General features: G+C 46.6%; 1 protein-coding gene across 6 annotated transcripts in view; it reads left to right on the top strand.

Moving 5' to 3' along the window:
• The window catches only part of LOC119966509 (ATP-dependent 6-phosphofructokinase, platelet type-like), a 131,054-nt gene that overhangs the window by 24,363 nt on the left and 84,581 nt on the right, over positions 1-22,110 (top strand). For all 6 annotated transcript variants that reach the window (XM_038798318.1, XM_038798315.1, XM_038798316.1 and 3 more), the window contains exon 3: positions 21,630-21,707. In XM_038798318.1, coding sequence (XP_038654246.1) covers positions 21,630-21,707 — 78 coding nt within the window. The remainder of the gene's footprint in view (positions 1-21,629; positions 21,708-22,110) is intronic.

Genomic DNA, 22,110 nt, shown 5'->3' with positions numbered 1-22,110 from the left:
ATTTTCCCAAGTGGAGTTTGAATGGCTAAGCACTTGAGAGTTTTTCGTTCCCGTGTGATTAAAGTTTATGAAGAGGTTTTTGGCAGGTTGTTTATTTCTTTTTATTAATTTATGAGTTTTACAAAGACTTACCAGTGTTATTCCCGGGCACATGATTTCTGTCTGTTGTGGATAGTTGGTGAGTGGGCCATCGAGGGGATGTGGGTGTACGAACGGGCTATGGGATAAATGATGGGGTATGGAGGGAACTGGACTGATAGCCCTGTGGATGGAGGCTGCCCTTGTAATCTGCATCTGTACCCGTCTTAGGCCTGCTTCAGGAGGTGGCAGGCCTCAATCCTGCCTGCCCTTAACTTCCCTGGTGAAAATTACAAAATTACATGTGCATGTAGGTTCATTCAGAACTCTGGGATATTTATGAAATGGCCTGACTCATGATTCCTGAGCCAGTGGAGCCAATGATGAAGTTCTAACCCTAATTAAGTTGCATGTGTGCTGTTTGGGCAGCACAGTAGCACAGTTGCTTCACAGCTCCAGGGTCCCAGGTTCGATTCCCGGCTTGGGTCACTGTCTGTGTGGAGTCTGCACGTTCTCCATGTGTGTGCGTGTGTTTCCTACGGGTGCTCTGGTTTCCTCCCACAGTCCAAAGATGTGCGAGTTAGGTGGATTGGCCATGCTAAATTGCCCCTTTGTGCCCAAAAAGGTTAATTGGGGTTTTTGGGTTAAGGGGATGGGGTGGAGGAGGTGTGTGCTTGAGTGGGGTGCTCTTTCCAAGGGCCAGTACAGACTCGATGGACCAAATGGCCTCCTTATGCACTGTAAATGCTATGAAATTAATTCCCTTCGAATTTAATTATTGGTGGAGATGTTAAAAGAAGTTAAACAAATACATTTTATCTTTGTCTCTTTTTTTATGTCTCTTATGCTCCCTTACTTTATTTCACTTTCTGAATATGATTTTACATTGAATTAAATATTCAAACATGGTTCTCTCTGAGATTTCCCAGTTTGATTTGTTCAGGGACCACATTGGTGCTTTCCCTGCTCTCTTTCATACCATCTCTCCGTTCAGGACCATCTCTGTTAAGAACAACTTCTCAAAAGGGTAGTAGAAATTTGGAACTCTCTCTCTCACAAACAGTAGTTGAAGCTAGACCAGTAGTTAATTTTAAATCTAAGATAGATAGTTTTTTTTGTTAAACAAAGGTATTAAGGGATTAAAAGCCAAAGTTGGGTATTGAGTTGGGTTGGGTCACAGATCATGCATGATCTCATTGAATGGCAGGACAGGCTCGAGGGGCTGAATGGCCTACTCCTGTTCCTATGTTCCTAGATCCCAGTAGATGGTGCTGTATTGGATCAGTGCCTGATGACGGAAGTTGCGGCTTAAAAGGATGACGTCCAGTGTAGTGAAAGGCTGCTTTTTAAAAATAATTCAAAATATCCAATTATCGTTTTTCCAATTAAGGGGCAATTTAGCGTGGCCAATCTACCTATCCTGCACATCTTTGAGTTGTAGGGGTGAGACCCACACAGGCACGGGGAGAATGTGCAAACTCCCCACAGTGACCCGGGCCCGGCCGGGATCTCGTGCCATGAGGCAGCAGTGCTAACCACTGCGCTACCATGTTGCCCTGTAGTGAATGGCTGTTGACTACAAAACTTCACCCAATTTAAAAAAAAACATACTCAGAATTTGTACCCATTTGAGTTTAAAATTGTAAAACTCCCATCTTGCTCATATTTGCCTCACAGTATAACATTCTGCTCCCTTCCCTCATATTGGAACACTCTTTTTGTGTTTGCTCATTTTAGAACCGTCCTTAATTTTAAAGACCCCTATTAAGTGCACCTTGGCCTCAAGAAAACAAAGATCAGCCTGTAACATCCTTTCCTGATCAGTAGAATGTTGAGGTGCTGATGTCATCCCTGTAAATCTGCTTTTCCCTCTTGACTGACCCTTAGTGCCCTTTTTATTAAATGGCAACTAGAACTATACTCCAGAGGGAGTCTAACCAAAGTTTGGTGCAAGTTTAGCATGACCTCTACTTAATTCTGTCCTCCGAGAAATTGCCCCAGAACCTATTTTGTTTTTGGAATGGCCTGCACTGCATCTTTTGGTGATTTATACATGGGTACTCCTAGTTCCCCATGCTTTTTTACACCATTCCAATGCTTATTTTCCGAGTCATAATGGTCTCAATTTTGTTACCCCAAAAAAAACAACCTCACAAATAGCAATTAAAAATTAATTTTCTAATTGTATGTCTATTCTGCAAGCTTATTAACGTACTCTTAATTTGCTGCAGTCCTCCTTGGGGGTTAACTCCTTCTCCCAATTTGGTGTCATCCATAAACTCAAAAATGAGGTTTCTGATTTCAAAGTCTAACTTAAATTGTGAACCGTGTTCCCCCTCCAGTCTACTCTTTCTCTCAATAGCCAGCCAGTTGTACTTGTTTCACATGCTACTTGTCCACAGACATAAGAACATGAGAAATAGGAGCAGGAGTAGGCCACTCGGCCCTTCGAGCCCATTCTACCATTCAGTAAAATTATGGCTGATCTGACTGCGGCCTTAACTCTACTTTCCTATCCCCATAGCACTGACTTCCTTGCCAGTCAAAAATCTGCCGAACTTGGTCTTGAATATATTCAGTGACCCAGCTTCCACTGTTCCATGGGAAAGAGAATTCTTTTTTTTAAATACTAAATTTGTAGTACCCAATTATTTATTTTCCAATTAAGCGGCAATTTAGTATGGCCACTCCACCTAACCTGCACATCTTTGGGTTGTGGGGGGGGTGAAACCCACGCAGACATGGGAAGAATGTGCAAACTCCCCACAAACAGTGACCCGGGGCTGGGATTGAACCAGGGTCCTCAGCATTGTAGGCAACAGTGATAACTGTTGCGCCACTGTGCTGCTCAGGGAAAGAAAATTCTAAACATTAACAAACCTCGGAGGGAAGAAATGTTTCCTCATCTCTATGTTAAATAGGATCGTGTATGCTCTGACCTTACTCTTTTGCATATTTCATATGGTATCCTGTTGAATGCCCTTTTGAAATCTAGGTATACTGTATCTACTGCATTACACTGGTTTATTCTTTGTCACCACTTCAAAGAATTGACTGAGGTAGGTCAAGCAAGAATTTTTCTCTTGAAATCATTGGGCTGGATTCTCCGTTCCTGCGGCTGAGTTCCGACACCAGCGGGGGATCCGTCGTGAAACAACACTGGAAGATCAGCGCAAACTGCTCACCAATGAGGGGCTAGCACTGGCATCACGTGAAACACCCACGGAACACATGAATAACGGCCAGAGAATCAGCGGGTCCTGGGCCGCGCATGCGCAAGGCTGATGAGCAGCAGTCGCGCCGCCTACAATCCCCACACACACCGAATGCGCTGGAAAACATGGCGCCGGCCATACTGGACTGCATATCCGTCCACCCGTCCCCCAGCCCACTCGCTGGCCACCCCCCACCACTTGCCCTAGCATAAGCCCGCTTGCCAGCGGCATGGAACTCGGCCGAGTGTGGCGGCGCTGTCCGCAGCCAACACAGCAGGTTCCCAACCACTGAGACCACACGTGGCCTGCGCCGTCGGGAACATGGCCCATTGGGGATGGAGCATCACAGGTGGGCCAGCTGATGATGCGGCAACGGTGTTGCGACTGTGCGCGGAGCATGTCCCGATGCCGCTGATTCAAAGGGGGCAGAGTATCGCAAATCAGTATCATACCCACACCTGCCCCAATTCTGCTGTCGGGAGCCATTCTCCGCCTGATCACCATTCTCGATTTCGGCATCAGGCTATGGGGGAATTCAGCCCATTGTATTTTTTATTTTTGGATGGTCTCTGTTTTCACCAAGGATTTCATTGTTTTTCTTCGTTAAGTGGATTGTGCTATCTTCATTCGTAAATATGAGTATGATATTAGCTATCCGAGAGGCTTCCTATATTGCATTTTTTCGAATGAATTCTTAAATATGTGTAGTAGTGCCACTGCTATTTCTTCCCTAGAATCTTGTAGAATCTATCAAAGCCAGAGGTTTTAACTAATTTGATTAGTTTATTAAATATTGCTCCTCCATTATTTTAAACCCTGTTGCATCATTTCTAATATCATCTTCCGATATGTGTCTCTCTGTTGAATTATGGAGCAAACTAATTGTTTAATATTTTTACCATTTCACTATTCCTGTCTGCGATTTTAAGCTTCCTTCAATATGGAAGTTCACTACTGTTCTATTTTGTGTCTTTAGCCAACTTTATATTCATGCTGTTACTGCCAAGCTATCCCATGGGCTTTAGCTTTGCAAACATGACCTGCACCACCCAAATTGCAGTGGTTCAAGAAAGGCCATCACCATATCCTCAGGGATTCACTTTTGTCAATTCTATGGGAATTTGATTAGATCTTGGCAGAAGAAGCATGTACAGTTCTGGATGTCCACATTATGGGAAAGATTATTCTGTGTGAATCCTTCTTACATTTAATCTTCTCCTTGGGCTATATGTTTTTAATTGCACAAGTTATTGAATCAGCATCTGCTATGTCGATTGAAGGTCATGCAGATTCAAGGTTGCAATGAATCAGTCCACGTGTCGATCGATGTGAAGAATTAATGTTACTTAAGTATGTTATATTAACTTTCTGGCACTATTTGTTCTAAAAACAAGTCCTGTCAAACCTTATCCTTTGGGTTTTTGAGTTTAGTATCTTGGAAATGTGAAGGTGCATTGCTTTATGAAAGCTATTTTAATTATTACTCTGAATCTGGTTTAGCACAGGGCTAAAGCGCTGGCTTTGAAAGCAGACCAGCAAGGTTCAATTCCTGTACCAATCTCCCCGAACAGGGCCCGGAATATGGCGACTAGGGGCTTTTCGCAGTAACTTAATTTGAAGCCTACTTGTGACAAGCGATTTTCATTTCATTTCATTTCATATGCGTGCAAATGAGGCTGAAAGAATTACAGGTTTTTATAGTTATTGCATCCTATATTCTAATTTCTCCTTTTATTGTTCTAATGATAACTGAAAAGTGGGAGTGCAGCCCTATTCGAGCAAAGTAGTGTCATGTAGCAGTGTAGTGCAGGCATTGTAGGTTGTCCTTCACTGACGCAAGGCTCCTGTTGCATGCTTCTTCCTGCAATGGTACTTTCCTGTGGCAATCTGAAGATTCAAATTGCATACTGCTAATTACAAAGTGCTTTGGTCCTTGTGTGAGTCCTTGTATTTTGGTTTTGGCTGCCAATTCAGTCCATCAAACGTTCCATACAGTAACTCATTTGTTAGATGACTATCATCCATTTTAGCAGCATGGCCCAGTAGCAGTCCCCCTAGCATATTTGCTGTACTACATTTGAATTAGAAGATTGCATCATTTCTCTCTCGGTGGCTTTATGCCACCAATGGAGCCCAAGGCGCCGGTGGTGACGTTAGCAGCCGTTGACGTTCCGGCGCGTGCGCGGACCGGCAAAGGCCTTTCGGCCAACCCCGATGCCCGGCGGCGTAGTGCCAAAGGCCGTTGGCGCCAGTTTAGGTGCCATCGGCGGAGCGGGAGCCACTCCGACGCGGGCCTAGCCCCTAAATGTGCGGGGAGGCCCGACGCCGGAGTGGTTGGCGCTATGCCGGGGCTCCCCGCCCCGCTGGGTAGGGGAGAATTTCGCCCCAGATTTTCATTTACAGGTGGGAAAATGTGAGTCGGACCACCGAATCCTGTAAGATCTGGCTTTTGCTTTAATTTAATTGTACGGCCTTGGGTTCATTAAAATTACAGACTAAGCTGGGCTTACATTGTTAACACTGCAATCAAGTTACTGTGAAAATCCCCTAGTTGCCACACTTCGGCGCCTGTTCGGGTTCACTGAGGGAGAATTCAGAATGTCCAATTCACATAACAAGCACATCATTCGGGACTTGTGAGAGGAAACCGGAGCACCCGGAGGAAACCCACGCAGAAACGGGGAGAACTGGTAGACTCCACATCAACAGCCACCCAAGCCAGGAATTGAACCGGGGTCCCTGGCACTACGAAGCAACAGTGCTAACTATTGTGCTACCATGCCGCCCAAACACTGACGATATCAAATTAGGGAGCAGTAGAATCTGAGCCACGGCCGTGTCTAGTTTTGAATTGGACAGAAGGTGACATTACTCTGATACCCTCAGTAACCAATTAAAATCTGAAAGGGGCTTCCAGCTCAGACCAACCATAAAACCACATGGTTACGAGGATGTTTTCAGAAGCTTCACAGAGTTTATTATGTTTTCCACAATAAACACAAAATCGTGATACTCAGCAAATGGCAGAAGTCAGCAGGCGCTTTCATGATGGAACATTGGTCCTTGATTTCCGGTTGACTTGGGTACCTTGTCTCTTGATTGAAGTCCTATCTTCTGTCTTTTCTTCTTCTTGATGATGATGTACACTTAGTATTTACAAATCCTTATCTTGTGCCCGGTTTTCAGCTTGGCTCCATTCCGCATTAGGTAAAACCCTATTTCTTTCAACTGATTGGTCAGCCAAATGCACACATGAGTTTGGAGCAGGGGTAGGCACCTTACGTCTGTTCCACTATTCAATAAGATCATGGCTGATCTGATTGTAACTTCAATCCAACATTCCTGCCCACCATCGATAACCTTTCACCCCCTTTTTGATCAAGAATCTATCGAGCTCTGCTTTAAAAATATTCACAAACTCTGCTTCCTCTACCCTTTGACGAAGAGAGTTCCAGAGACTCACGGCCCGCTGAGAGAGAAAAATCCTCCTCGTCTCTGACTTAAACGAGCGACCCCTTTATTTTTAAACAGTGACCCCAGTTCTGGATTCTCCAACAAGAGGAAACCATCATCTCCATATCCACCCTGTCAATACCCCTCGGGATCTTAAAACGTGTTCATCACTTCACCTCCTGCTATTCTAAAGTCTAGTGGCTACAAAGCTAACCTCTCCGGTGTTTCCTCCTAAGACAACCTGCCCATTCGTATTATAAGTCTAGTAAACCATCTCTGAACTGCTTCTAAACCAGCTCTGAACTGCATATTTCCTTAACTAAGGGGACTAATACTGTACACTGCTCCAGATGTGGTCTCACCAGTGCCCTGTACAACAGAAGCATAACCTCCTTATTTTGTAATCAATGTCCCTCACAATAAATTATGACTTTCCATTAGCTTTCCTAATTCCTTGCTTTGCCTGTACACTAGCCTTTTGTGATTCAATCCGTCATTATTATATACCTTACATATATACCTTTCCATGATGGTACCTTGAGCCTGGTTTAGCTCATTGTCATTGTCATGCAGAATTACTGCAGATTCGTGGGCGGCACGGTAGCACAGCGGTTAGCACTGTTGCTTCACAGCGGCAGGGTCCAGGATTAATTCCCGATTGGGCCACTGTCTGTGCGGAGTCTACACTTTCTCCCCATGTCTGCGTGGGTTTCGCCCGGGTGCTCTGGTTTCTTCCTCATAAGTCCCAAAAGAACTGCTTGTTGGGTAAATTGGACGTTCTGAACTCTCCCTCTGTGTACAGTAACTTCATTGCAGTGTTAATGTAAGCCTACTTGTGACAATAATAAAGATTATCATTATTATCATTATCCTGCTGTTTATTTATCAATAATGACCATTTAATGATATTACCAAGGGCTTGTCCTGTTTCATAGCTATTTAAACTAGACATGTTTACAATCCGTACTGATTAAAAGGCTCTCTCAGGTTATCCACATTCATCTGAATGAATCACAGATAATAGATCATAGAAATTACAGTGCAGAAGGAGGCCATTCAACCCATCGGGTCTACACTGCCCCTTGGAAAGTGTTCCCTACTTAAGTCCACGCCTCCACCCTATTCCCATAACCCACTAACCCCACCTAACCTTTTGGACATTAAGGGCCAAGTTAGCATGGCCAATCCAATTAAACTGCGCATCTTTGGACTTTGGGAGGAAACCGGAGCACCCGGAGGAAACCCACGCAGACACTGGGAGAAAGTGCAAACTTCACACAGTCACCCGAAGCCGGAATTGAACCTGGGTCCCTGGACCTGTAATCAGCAGTGCTAACCACTGTGCCGCAAGTCTTTTTTTGTAATTACCTCTTGACATGTCTAGTTTACTGTAGAGCTGCTGTTTACATTTAAGATGTATTTAGATGAGCACTTGAAATGTCATAGCATACAAGGCTACTGGCCAAGTGCTGAAAAATGGGATTAGCATAGATAGGTGTTGATGGCCAGCACAGACATGATGGGCCGAAGCTCTCGGATTCTGTGACATTCACCTGAGCTTATCGGACATGCTTTGTGGCTGTGTTACATATAGAAGACAAACTTAATCAATATACTTAAGGTTATGGCAACAAAATTCGTGCAGTACTATAATAAAATAAACAAAATCCCACAACCCGGTGGCAGAGTGGCAGCACTGCTGCTAACAGTGCCAAGGGACTGGATTCGATTCTGGTGATTGTCTATGTGGAGTTTGCACTTTCTCCCCGTGTTTGTTTGGGTTTGTTTCAGGTGCTCTAGTTTCCTCCCACAGTCCAACGATGCGCAGGTTAGATGGATTGGCAATTCTAAATTTCCCCATAGTGTCCAAAGGTTAGGTGGGGTTACGGGGATAGTGAGCCAATATAGGGTGTTCTTTTGAAGGGTTGGTGCAGTCTCGATGGGCTGAATGGCCTCCTTCTGCACAGTCGGGATTCTATGATTCCAACCCCATTACTGACACAAAATTCCTATCGGGCTCGTGATCGTCATCTTTTCTTCAAAAGAGGGGTTGCAACCCAAGTTCTCACTGAACAGCAAAAAGGCCGCAAAAAGTGCATGTCAGGAACTGAGAGAATATTCATTTCTGCTTTCAAAAAATTCCAAGATTTCAGATTTCCTGACCCCATTTCCACCTTCAATGGGAGATGCAAATACCTCGCCAAGTCTTGTAGGGGTGGGAGGAGTTATGTTTGTGGAATGGTGAGGCTGGAGCAGCAGAAGAGGTTGGCAGTGTGATGCACGATCAATTGCACGAAAGATTCAGATTGGTACAACTGTGGCTTTATTACAGTCCGATGCGTGGCCTCCTGCTGCAGCTGGCGAAATGGCTGATCAGGAGGAGGTCATGGATATTTATGATGTGGAGATGCCGGCGTTGGACTGGGGTGAGCACAGTAAGAAGTCTTACAACACCAGGTTAAAGTCCAACAGGTTTGATTCAAACACGAGCTTTCGGAGCGCAGCTCCTTCCTCAGGTGAAGAAGCTTCACCTGAGGAAGGAGCTGCGCTCCGAAAGCTCGTGTTTGAATCAAACCTGTTGGACTTTAACCTGGTGTTGTAAGACTTCTTACTATGCATATTTATATGGCTCCTTGTGGGCGGAGCTAGCCGGCAGGAGCTACCGGCGAACCTGTAGTGCAGGTCCTACCTTACATCCCTAAATTCAGGTACATACAGTGGATCATTACATTCACACCCTGTTAAAAATGAGTCTGGCGGGGGTGGTGTGGAACTATATACAGATTTACAAATAATTTACAGAGGGAAGGGGGAAAAAAGTATGTGTCCATCTTGTAGTCTGGTGCCCGTTAGAGGTTAAGCCTGTCCGGTGGTTTGACGGTTCGTTGGGAGCGACGTTGCGGTGGTGGCGATGGCGGTGTCTGCGTCGATGACGTCGGGGCTGGCGGAGTTAGTGCTGGCCAGTAGTTGGATGACTCCGGGAGCGTGCCGAAATCTTCCTCGTCCTCTACCGTGGGCAGGAGAAGGAGGGATGGACCTGGTGGGTCTAATGCTGGGAGCTGCGGGGGAGGGGAGGGTGTTGCATAGGTGGGGAAGTGTGTGGGAGTGGAACTTGAGGGAGCCAGGTCCCTGAGTGAGACCGTATCCTGGCGGCCATCGGGGAACTCCACATAGGCATACTGGTGGTTGGCATGGAGCAGGTGTACCCTGTCCACCAAGGGGTCTGCCTTGTGGAGTCGGACATGCCTACGTAGAAGAACCGGTCCTGGAGGTGCGAGCCAAGTCGGGAGCGACACCCTGGATGTGGACTTCCTAGGGAAGGTAAAAACACGTTCATGGGGTGTGTTATTTGTGTGGCGGTGCGCAGTAGAGACTGGATGGAGTGCAGTGCATCTGGGAGGACCTGCTGCCAGCGAGCGGCTGGGGGGTTTCTGGACCAAAGGGCCAGCTGGACGGCCCTCCAAACCGACACGTTCTCCCTCTCTACCTGCCCATTTCCTCGGGGATTATAGCTGGTCATCCTTCTGGAGGCGATACCCCTGCTGAGCAGGAACTGACGCAGCTCATCACTCATGAATGAGGATCCCTGTCGCTGTGGATGTAGTCGGGGAAACCGAACAGAGTGAAGATGGAGTTGAGGGCCTTGATGACGGTGGCAGACGTCATATCAGGCCATGGGAAGGCGAAGGGGAACCTGGAGAATTCATCCACCACACTGAGGATATATGCGTTGCGGTCGGTGGAGGGGAGGGGCCCTTTGAAATCCACGCTGAGGCGTTCAAAGGGGCGGGACGCTTTCACCAGGTGCGCACGGTCCGCCCGGTAGAAGTGCGGCTTGCACTCCACACAGACCTGGCAGTCTCTGGTGACTGTCCGTACTTCCTCGACGGAGTCGGGCAGATTGCGGTCTTTGACGAGGTGGTACAATCGAGTGACCCCCGGGTCACAAAGGCTGTCGTGCAAGGCACGGAGTTGGTTTGCTTGTGCGCTGTACCTCGAGAGAGAGCGTCTGGGGGTTTGTTGAGCTTGCCGGGGCGATACAAAATCTCGCAATTGTAGGTGGAGATTCTCCACCGCAAGATTTTATCATTTTTGATCTTGCCCCGCTGCGTGTTGTTGAACATGAAGGCTACCGACCGTTGGTCAGTGAGGAGAGTGAATCTCCTGCCGGCCAGGTAATGCCTCCAATGCCTCACAGCTTCAACGTTAGCCTGGGCCTCCTTTTCAACAGACGAATGTCGACTTTCAGAGGCGTAAAGAATGCCACGGGTCTGCCTGCCTGGTTTAGAGTGGCGGCGAGGGCGACATCTGAAGTGTCGCTCACTACTTGAAAGGGCAGTGTCTCATCTACTGTGTGCATCCCGGCCTTGGCTATGTCTGCTCTAATATGGGTGAAGGCATGTTGTGCCTCGGCCATGAGGGGAAAGTGAGTGGACTGTATAAGTGGGCGGGCCTTGTCCGCGTAGTTTGGCACCCACTGGGTGTAGTAGGAGAAGAACCCAAGGCAGCTTTTGAGGGCCTTGGGGCAGTGGGGGAGGGGGAGCTCCATGAGGGGTCGCATGCGGTCGGGATCGGGCCCCAGGAGTCCGTTTTGGATTACGTAGCCGAGGATGGCTAAGTAGTTGGTGCTGAACACACACTTCTTGTTGTAGGTGAGGTTGAGGAGAGATGCGGTGTGGAGAAATTCGGCAAGGTTGGTGTCGTGGTCCTGCTGATCGTGGCCGCAGATGGTGACGTTGTCCAGGTACGGAAACGTGGCCCGCAGTCCGTACTGGTCAACCATTCGGTCCATTTCTCTTTGGAATACCGAGACCCCGTTAGTGACGCTGAAGGGAACCCTAAGAAATTGATAGAGGCGACTGTCCGCGGTGTATGGACAGTCCGATTTACGGATGGGGAGCTGGTGGTAGGCAGATTTAAGGTCAATCGTTGGGAAGACCCGGTACTGTGCAATCTGATTGACCATATCAGATATGCGAGGGAGGGGGTACGCATCAAGCTGCGTGTACCGATTGATGGTCTGGCTGTAGTCCACGACCATTCTGTGTTTCTCCCCAGTTTTAACCACTACCACTTGGGCTCTCCAGGGGCTATTGCTGGCCTCGATGATACCCTCCCGAAGCAGCTGCTGGACTTTGGACCTGATGAAGGCCTTGCCCTGGGCGCTGTACCGTCTTCTCCTGGTGGCGACGGGCTTGCAATCCGCAGTTAGATTGGTAAAAAGGGAGGGGGGGGGGGTCAACGTTGACGGTTGTGAGGCTGCAAACGGTGAGTGGGGGTAGGGGCCCGTCAAATTTGAGGGTGAGGCTCTGGAGATTACACTGAAAATCCAGATCCAGCAATAGTGCAGCACAGAGGTTGGGGAGGACGTAGAGGCGGAAACCGCTGAATTCTACGCCCCTGGACAGTGAGACTGACCACACAGAAACCTCGGATCGCGACAGAGTGGGATCCGGAGGCCAGGGAGATCCGTTGGTTGGCGGGGTGGACCGCGAGGGAGCAGCGCCTTACCGTGTCCGGGTGGATGAAGCTTTTGGTGCTCAAGGAGTCCAGGCAAGAGGTCGCGTGGCCATTGATTTCCACTGTCGTCGAAGCGGTGGCCAGGTTGTGAGGATGGGACTGGTCCAGTGTCATAGAGGCAAGCTGCACGTGGTCGTCCAAGGATTCAGATGGGGAGCATCGGCGACCCGGACCAAGCGTTCCAGTCCTGTGGGTCGACGCGATGGCGGCGTCTGGAGGACCTGTTGAGGAGAAGATGGCAGCGCCCATGCAGCGCACGTTGTAGGGGCGGGGCAAGATGGCGGCGTTCATGGAGCGCACATTGCGGGGGCGGGGCAAGATGGCGGCGCCCATGGTGCACACGTTGTGGGGGCGGGTCAAGATGGTGGCGCCCATGGGCCGCTCGTGGACCTGGGGGTAGAAGATCGCGGCGCCCACTGGTCGCACGTGGCCCTGGGAGCAGAAGATGGTGACGCCCATTGTGCGATCTTCTGGGGGAAGGGGGCGATTGCGGGCGTGATAGCGGCGACTACGCGGGCCTGGCACACCGCCGCATAGTGGCCCTTCTTACTGCAGGATTGGCAAGTGGCGGACCGGGTGGGGCAGCGCTGGCGGAGGTGCTTCTGCTGGCTGCAGAAGTAGCAGTGGGGACCCCCAGGGTGCGTGGTGTGGTGGGTGGCGCAGGCATATTGAGTAGGAGTGGCCCTAGCCGGGGGGGTCGTTTGCGGGGTCTAGGAGGGGTGGGCCGCGCGGCGAGTGGGGTAGGATTGGACGTTGCAAGATGCGACCGTCATGGAGAGCGCTAAAGCTTTAGTCTCCGCTAGGTCGAGCGTGGCCTGTTCCAGCAGTCGTTGACGGATGGGGTCCGACGCAATCCCCATCACGAATGCGACTCGCATGAGGAGATTGGAATGCTCCGTGGCCGTGATGGCCTGACAGTCACAGTCCCGTACGAGTGGGATAAGAGCCCGCCAGAAGTCTTCGATCGACTCACCAGGTAGTTGTCGCGAGTGGCGAGTACGTGCCTTGCGAAGAGTGTGTTTGTCTTCTGAACGTAGTTCTCTTCAAGGAGTGCCATAGCTTCTGTGTAACTTGGGGCATCCTTGATCAACGGGAACACACTGAAGCTCAACCTGGAGTATAGAACTTGGATCTTCTGAGCTTCCGTCGGCGTGGGGGTCGCAGCATTGATGTAGGCCTCAAAACAAGCCAGCCAGTGATTAAAGTTCTTTCTGGTGTCTGGCGAGTCTGGATCCAGCTGCAGGCGATCTGGTTTGATCCTGATGTCAATAATGTAGAAAAATCTTACTGTAACAAATTGATGCACAATCAATTGCACGAAAGACTCAGATTGGTACAACTGTGGCTTTATTACAGTCAGATGCGTGGCCTCCTGCTGCATCTGGCGAAATGGCTGATCAAGGAGGAGGTCATGCATATTTATAAGGCTCCTTGTGGGCGGAGCTAGCCGGCAGGGGCTACCAGCGAACCTGTAGTGCAGGTTCTACCTTATTTCCCCTAATACAAGTGCACACAGTGGATCACCACACAGTGTTTGTGGAATAGAGAAGCCATGTGTGGCAGGGGAGGCCCCCCAGAGGGGTGGAGGAGCTTTCCCGCTGCTCCTAGCAAAATGAAGTGCGTCTCCTTTGGAAGGTTCTGTCTTCTAAGGTCTGGGAAAATTGCACAGCAGGAGTTGATTTTGTATTAAATAAATGTTTATAGAAATTTATATCTGGCTTTCAATTGCACTAAGAGGCTGTTTTTTATGTCCCACCTTGACATTAACAACAGTTGTGTACATGATGAGTTCTGTTATGGTACACATGATAATTATTCCCATCTATTGCAGGGGCGAATATAAAGGCCAATGATTTTGCGGTAAATTAGAAACATTAGTGGTCCCAGCACAGAGTGAGACATATTGTGCTGATTCTCAGTCGGTGGGATCCTCCGTTTCATCGGCAGTGCCTTCACACCCGCAGATTTCCCGACAGCAAGGGGGTGTCCACAGTGGGAAACCTTATTGGCCGGCTGCCAGGACAGAGGATCCTGCTGCTTGTGGGGGCGCACCGCACCAGAAAATGGATGCGGCGGGATGGAGAATCCCACCCAATGTTTCTTCCTGCCATCACTCATTTGTTGTCCTATGGTCCAGTGCTGATCCTAGTCCTCTCTGATGCAGTGCCCACATCAACCCCTACATGAACTTGGTGCACCAGAATCCTGCTCTGACACCTTCTATTTAAAGCAGATATGTCCAACTGAATACAGCCTTTGAAAATGGCTGGACATTCAAGTGGCATTACATTTGACAAATGCAGTAAAGCTACTCAGCCAGTCATGGGGCTGTTTTCTCTCTGCATTTGCAGCTGTGATGGCTTGATGATGTGAAAGGCGGCATCGTGCTTGTATTTGCTGCCGGCATCTTTTCCTGAAATTTCCAACACAGAAATGGGCTATTTGGCCCACCCCATCTGTGATGGTGTTTATGTACCACACAAGCCTCCTCCAACCCTCTTGATGACACTATCAGGGTAATCTTCAGCTTCCTTTTCTTCCTCGCGTGTTTATCAATTTCCTTGAAAGTATCTATACTCGCATCGTAGAATGGTTACAGCACAGGAGGCCATTAGCACATTGTCTTTGTGTCAGTTCTTTGCAATAGCCACTCAACTCATTCTGCTCCTACCTTTTGCGGGTAGCCCTGTAAAGTATTTTATTTCAGATAATTACCCAGTTCACTTTTGCAAACCACATTCGAATCTGTCACCAGCCCACACTCAGGCAGTGCATTCCTGATCCAAACCACTTGTTGTTTAGAGATTTTTTTCTGTTGTTGTTGATCAGCTAAGGGTTCTCTACCTTCTGCCGGTAGAAACTATTTCTGACCATTTATTTATCTCCAGGCCCCTCATGGTTTTGAACACATCTAACAGATCTCCTCTCGATCTTCTCTTCCCCACGAAGAAAGCCACAGCTTCTTCATTCGATCCACATAACAGAAGTCCCTCATCCTCTGCACCATTCTCATAATTCTTTTCTGCACTCTTACAAAAACCATCACATCCTTCCATTGGGGTTGAACCAGAGTGTTAAGAAGGCTCATAGCTTCCTTTTGTCCTCTGTGCCCTTACGTATGAAACACAAGAATTAGTACAATTGTATTAACTGCTTTCTCTGTCACTTTTGGTAATTCATGAGCATATACACTCAGACCCCACTGCTCCTGTATTTCCTTTAGAATTGTACCTTTTTGTTTCATTTCACCTCTCATTCTTCTATCCACAATGTATCACTTCAGACTTCTACAGTAGTAGCCACCCTAAGGACATGGGACCAGTTTAGGTGCCATTTCGAACCAGGTGAGATTTCCATGGGGGCCCCCCATCTGCAACAATCATAGGTTGGCACCGGCGAGGATAGATGCCACATTTGCGACGTAAGGGAAAGACAGAAGAACGCTGACAGCAAAGCACGTCCGATGGAACAGAGTGTACCGACGAGCGAGGGGAAAGACCCCAACTACGCCTGTGGGGGTAAAGCTGGGGGTAACCCCTACCGCCAAGGGGCAGGAGCCCCGGCTGAGCTCCGACAAACCACCATAAATACTGAACACTAATGTATAGATGTAAATATTAAGTAGCATTGGAGCCCCAGTCAGGGTTACGGTGACAGTGAGTGGCTCAAATCTTGTTCCTGTTGTTGGTTATTATTGTTGTTGCATTGCCTGTTACATGCAAATCTCAATTACCTCCGCGGCCGTGTGTCTGGCCATTCCACAAGACTGTCTGTAACCTCTTGAAATTTGTCACCACCCTCCTCTCCGTTCATAATACTTCCAAGTTCTTGCATCATCTTCAAATTTTGAAATTGAGCCTTATGCATCCAGGCCTAGGTTAGAAATATAATTAAGGAAAATCGGTGGTCCCCTCCATCTCCCAGTTAGGAGTAACGATTTCTGCAATTCATGTTCTTAATAGGATTGAATTAGATAATTAAACTGTTGCACAATTAAATTCTAGCTATGCAAAAAGCTAATGATCCAAAATGCCACATGGTTCTAAATAAAATGCCTACCGGAACTGATGATTTTCACTTTAAAAAGCATTGTTTTACCGACGTCTGGGGACAAGTGATTAATACATATGAAAACAACTAAATGGTAGATTTAGAAATGATATGGGCAACACATTTTCTTAGAGCTCCTGCACCTCACAATTTGGCACTAGACTGCTTCTTCTTGGTATTGACGATCATTAGAATTACTAGCCTCTGATATGCCAGCAGCTCTAGCTGGGCTGGACTTCCGCTCCCAAGGCATTGATCCAAGGTTTGGCATTTTGCTCCTCAAGTGCCTGAATGGTGCTTAATTTGGTGGGCCTTGCAGTAGCGGGTTCTCGCTGGCTATTCAGCCGGTGGATGGAACCCCATCACTTCCATCTGTACGCCGTCTGCATACTGAGTGCCAAACAGTATACTGTGGCTATTGTATTTAACTGCCACCTGAAAGCAATTTAATCAAATGAAAGGGTGGCACAGTGGTTAGCACTGCTGCCTCACAGCACCAGGCACCCAGGTTCAATTCCGGCCTTGGGTGACTGTTTAGAGTTTGTACATTCTACCCATGTCTGTATGGCTTTCCTCCGGGTGCTCCGGCTTCCTCCCACCGTCCAAAGGTGTGCAGGTTAGATAGATTGACCAAGCTAAATTTCTCCTTGGTATCCAAATTATTAGGTGGGGTTACGGGGATAGGATGGGGGCATGGGCCTGTGTAGGATTCACGTTTGGAGGGTCAGTACTGTGTTGGCTGTCCATACTTCACAATAGACTACACGTTTTCTCTGCAGCTGTGTCGATCTGCCTTTAACGGATAAACCGGATATTTTTGGGGGGATGTTGCGTGTCAGTTAAACTTAATTGACTTCAGATGTGTTTCAATAGCCCTCAGGCTATCCCTTGCCCATTTGAAAAGTTATTTAAAAGTGAAGTTGACTTTGAAAAACTGCTTCCAAGTATAACCTCAAATTACTTGCGCACAGTTAAAGAATAAATTCAGATTTGCATCACTTTTGATAATATGGAACTCTTGTTCATAGAACAGAAGTATATTTTTATTGTCAACTTTCCAGACTGGATGCTAATTAACCTTGTACTTTGAAACTTTTGAAATGAATCGAGAGACAGATGGTGGCCTGAAATGATTTTAGTGTGACCAATTTATTAATCATGTCAGGATTGCAGTGACTAATATTTTTGTTGCAAAGTGAAATATTTTAAAACACTTGTTTTCAGCCTCCATTTTGTTATTGTTGACCTTTTGTGGCATGGCAGCAAATCTTAAATGAGTGCCAAGAGCAGGAGCCAGCAACCAGAATAACAAGACGAACCATTCGTAAAATATAATCATCGCAGCATCATGAGAGCTGCATTGTTGTAACTCAAGTGCTAGTAATAATGAAAAAAACAGATGGAGGTGGATATTAATAAGAAGATTGATACAAAGGTTGGGAAACAAATTCTTGACCTTAGTGATATCTGCTGTTCGATATTTTTTTTGAGAGGATCATTCAATATCTGGGAGTAAGATGCCACTTTCATTTTCAAGGAAGATTGATGCTTAAATTGGCTTTTCAACTTGCTGTTCATGTAATTCATATGAATGAAAAATGAAAATCGCTTATGGTCACGAGTAAGCTTCAATGAAGTTACTGTGAAAAGCCCCTAGTCGCCACATTCCGGCACCTGTCCGGGAAGGCTAGTACGGGAATATATGACAATATATGTCATATATGACAACACTTGCTAATAAGTAGATGTGAAGACAGAAAGGATGCTGTGCATGAGCACCTTCACTTCCAATTGGGTTGAAAAACCCTTTCCTGTTTGATCATGAGTCGGGAACTGCACACTTTTAAAAATATAAAATATGGTATCGCTGGCTAGGCTAGCATTTTTATTGCTCTTTGCAAATTCCACAAAGAGGTGGTGGTGAGCTGTCTTGAACCACTGCAGTCCATGTGGCTGCTGTTGGGGAGGGAGCTCTGGGCACTACTGTTGGGGTGGGAGCTCCAGGATTTTGACTCAGTGACAGTGAATGACCAGTGATGCAGATCTAAGTCAGAATGGATCAGGTGGTGGTGTTCCCATCTGCTTGCTCTTCGAGAGGTTATCAGTTCAGAAGGTACTACTGAGGTGAGTTACTGCAGTGCATCTTGTGAATGCGACACTTTGGTGTTACTGTGAGTTAGTGTGGGGGGTTTGGATGTTGACAGTAGTGGATGGGGTGTCATTCAAGCAGGCTGCCTTGTCCTGGATGGTGTCAAGCTTCTTGAGCATTGTTGAGCTTGCACTCATCCAGACAACGGAAGAGTATTTCATCACAGCCCTCTGAATTGTACCTTCTAGATGGTAGACAGGCTCTGGTGTGTTGATCTCCACAGAATTTTATGTACGCACAGTATTTATATGGCTGGTCCAGTTCAGTTTCTGGTCGGTGGTAACCCTAGGATAAGAGTGCGGGTTCAGCGATTATAATACCATTGAATGTCAAAGAGGGATGAGTGGATTATCTGTTTGTTGGTGATTATCATTATCTGGCACTTGTGTGGAGTGGCTCTTATTTGCCATTTGTCAGCTCAAGCCTGAATATTGCCTCTGTCTATGTCATATGAGCACAGACTGTATCAGTGTCAGTTGTTAATGTTGCTGAACATCCTCACATCTGATCTTATGATGGAGAGAAGGTCATTGCTGAAGTATTTGAAGGTGGTTGGGCCTCAGACAGTATTCTGAAGACCACCTGCATAATGTACTGGGATTGAGATGACTAACCACCATCAACCTCAATCATCTTCGTTTGTGCTAGGTTTCTCCCAATTCTCGTTGCCTCCAGTTTTGCTAGGGCTGCTTGATGATTCACTCAGTCAAATGCTGCCTTGGTGTCTAGGGCAGTCTTCCCATCTCACCTCTGGCCTTCAGCTCCTTTATACATGTTTGAATCAAGAGTGTAATGATGTCAGTAGCTGAGCGACCCTGACAGAACCGAAACTGAACATCAGTGGGCAGGGCATTGCTGAGTAAGTGCCACTTGAAAGCACTGTTGACCACCCCTTCCAGCACTTTGCTGGTAATCGTAAGTGGACCCATGGGGTGGTTATTGACCAGGTTGGAATTGTCCTGGCTTTTTTGGTCTCCTTTTTCTTGTGAAAAAGGACCCCAAAGCATTGCTCTAATTTTGTATTTTTTTTTCACCAGTTCTGTGACGTATACTCTGAGGCCATAGGATTTTTTTTTTGACAAGACACAGCTGGACAATTTTCTACGTTTCTGGATAGGAGTCAGTGTCATAGTAGGACTGGAACAGCTTGGTTATGTCTGTAGCTGGTTCTGGAGCACAAGTCTTTACTGCTATTGAGAGAATGTTGTTAGGGGCCATAGCCTTTGCAGCATTCAGGGCCTTCAGTTCTTGATATCATGTGGAGTGAATCAAATTGGTTGAAGACTGGCAACTGTAATGCTTGGGAGCTCAGGAAGAGGCCCTGATGGATCTTTCACTTGGCACTTCTGGCTGAATCCTGTTGTAAATGCTTTAACCTGGTCTTTTGCACGGAACCTCCTCCTCCAGTGAGTTGTTTAATTGCCTATGACCATCCACGACTGGTTGTGGCAGGACTGACTAGCTTAAATCTAATCAGTTGGCTGTAGAATCGCTTAACCTTGTCTATTGGAGTGGCTTTCATTGTTTGGTATGTAAGTAGTCTCGTGTTGTAGCTTCATTAGGTTGATGGCTCATTTTTTAAGTATGCCTGGTGCTGCTCTTGGCATGGCCTCCACTTTTCATTGAACCCGGGTTGATCTCCTGGCTTGATGCGGTAGAATGGGGTATATGCCAGGCATGAGGTTAAAGATTATGGTAGAGTACAATTCTGCAGCTGTTGATGGCCCACAGTGCCTCATGGATGCCCAGTTTTGGATTGCTAGATCCATTTAAAATCTATCCCATTACCATGGTGGTCATTCCACATAACGAGAATTAGTCTCCACCAGGACTTTGCATTGGTTACTCCTACTGACACCGGCATGGCCATCTATGATTGGTAAGTTGATGAGGACAGGTAGCTTTATCTAGTTGATATTCTCAGCATCTCTTGCAGACCCACTCTAGCAATTAATTCATTTAGGAATTGGCCAGCTCAGTCACTGGTCTTCTGACTGGGCCACACTTGGTGATGGTCATCTGCTCTCGGAGTACATTCTCTGCCCTAGCCACCCTTATTGCTCCCTCCAAGTGTTGTTCCACTTGGCAGAGTACTCATCCATCAGCTGAGGGGGGATGCTGTAGGTGGTAAACATCTGGTGGGTTTCCTTTCCCATGTTTGACTTGATACATGAGACTTTGTGGAGTTCAACAACTCCCAGAGCAACCCCCTCGTGTGTATACTACTGTGCCTCCAACTCTGTTGGGGGCCTGTCTTGCTGGTGGGATAGGACATAGCCAGTGACGGTAGTGTCTGGAACATTATCTGTAAGATTCTGTGAATATGTCAGCCTGCTGCTTGACAAGTCAGACTGTTGTCCCAATTTTTAGCACAATCTCCAATTGTTAGCAAGGAGGACTTTGCAGGGTCAACGATGCTGGGTTTGCCTTTCTGATTTTGCTTGGGTAGTGCCAGGTGATCTATTTGGTTTCAGTTATTTTTGTAGGCTTTAGAGTGATTTTATACAAGCTGGTGATTTCCTAGGCCATTTATGAGTCAACCACATGGATATGAGTCTGGAAACAAATGTAGGCCAGGCGAGGTCAGGGTAGCAGATTTCCTTCCCCGGAGGGTGAACTTGGATGGGTTTTTTTAAATTACAATCAACATTGGTTTCATGGTCCTGATTACCGAGATGAGTTTTTAATTAGAGATTTATTAATGAAATTTAATTTCCACCAGTGTCAGTGACGGGATTCAAACCCCAGAATATTAGCATGGGCCTCTAGATTAATTGTCCGTTATCATTGCCCCAATGACCCATAGTCCCTCTGGGCAACAGGAGAGCATAGAGAGGCAAAAAGGTGACTGCAACACAAGAGAAAAAAATTATAATGATTCCTTTTCCGATTGATTTTTAAAGTGCTCCTGTGTATCAGACTTTCCTCTTCATTATTATCTGCCAAATGGCGTGTCGCAGTAGCAGGCTGAAGGATAGATCATTTGAATAAATAAAGGCAATAATTGAAAGGCGATTTCAAATGTAGCCTCCAATAACTACTTCCATACTGCATTCACAGCAAAAAGGTTATGCATGTGTTGGCATTATTAAAAGTGCTTTCAGTATGATGTTGGTAACCATTTTAGATTAATTAAACTGACTTTGTTTATCATTCTCTTCCAGGGTTACCAGGGGATGGTGGATGGTGGGAAACATATTGTAGAAGCAAAGTGGCAAGACGTTTCCAGTATCTTGCAAGTGGTAAGCAAATACATGTAATAATGTGAGTTGGAGGACAGGACTCCTTTTATGGAAATACTGACTTATGGGGAGAGATTCCAAAGCTTTGATCAAATCATCAGAAAAATGAATACTTGGGATGTAATTCAAAAACTAAGTGCCAAGCTATTATTCATCATCATGTTTCATTAATCTGGCATTTATAGTTGATGCTGGAAGCTTTACAGCTTTTCAATTTCAATTTGAGCTCTTAAGTTTGCCATCTGCTGATTTCTACTGATTTTTTGCTGTATGATATTTATGTTACTCATTATTGTCCATTTATAACTATGGTTTCCTGTTGAGAAAATTATCAATGTGTGCTGAATATCAGATAATGAATATCAATTAGAGATGGTTCGAATTACACCATATTGTATTTGGA

This window comes from Scyliorhinus canicula, chromosome 5, assembly GCF_902713615.1.
Source record: "Scyliorhinus canicula chromosome 5, sScyCan1.1, whole genome shotgun sequence".
Classification (NCBI taxonomy): domain Eukaryota; kingdom Metazoa; phylum Chordata; class Chondrichthyes; order Carcharhiniformes; family Scyliorhinidae; genus Scyliorhinus; species Scyliorhinus canicula.
The sequence above is the reverse complement of the archived record's forward strand: the minus strand, read 5'-3'. Positions and strand labels throughout refer to the sequence as shown.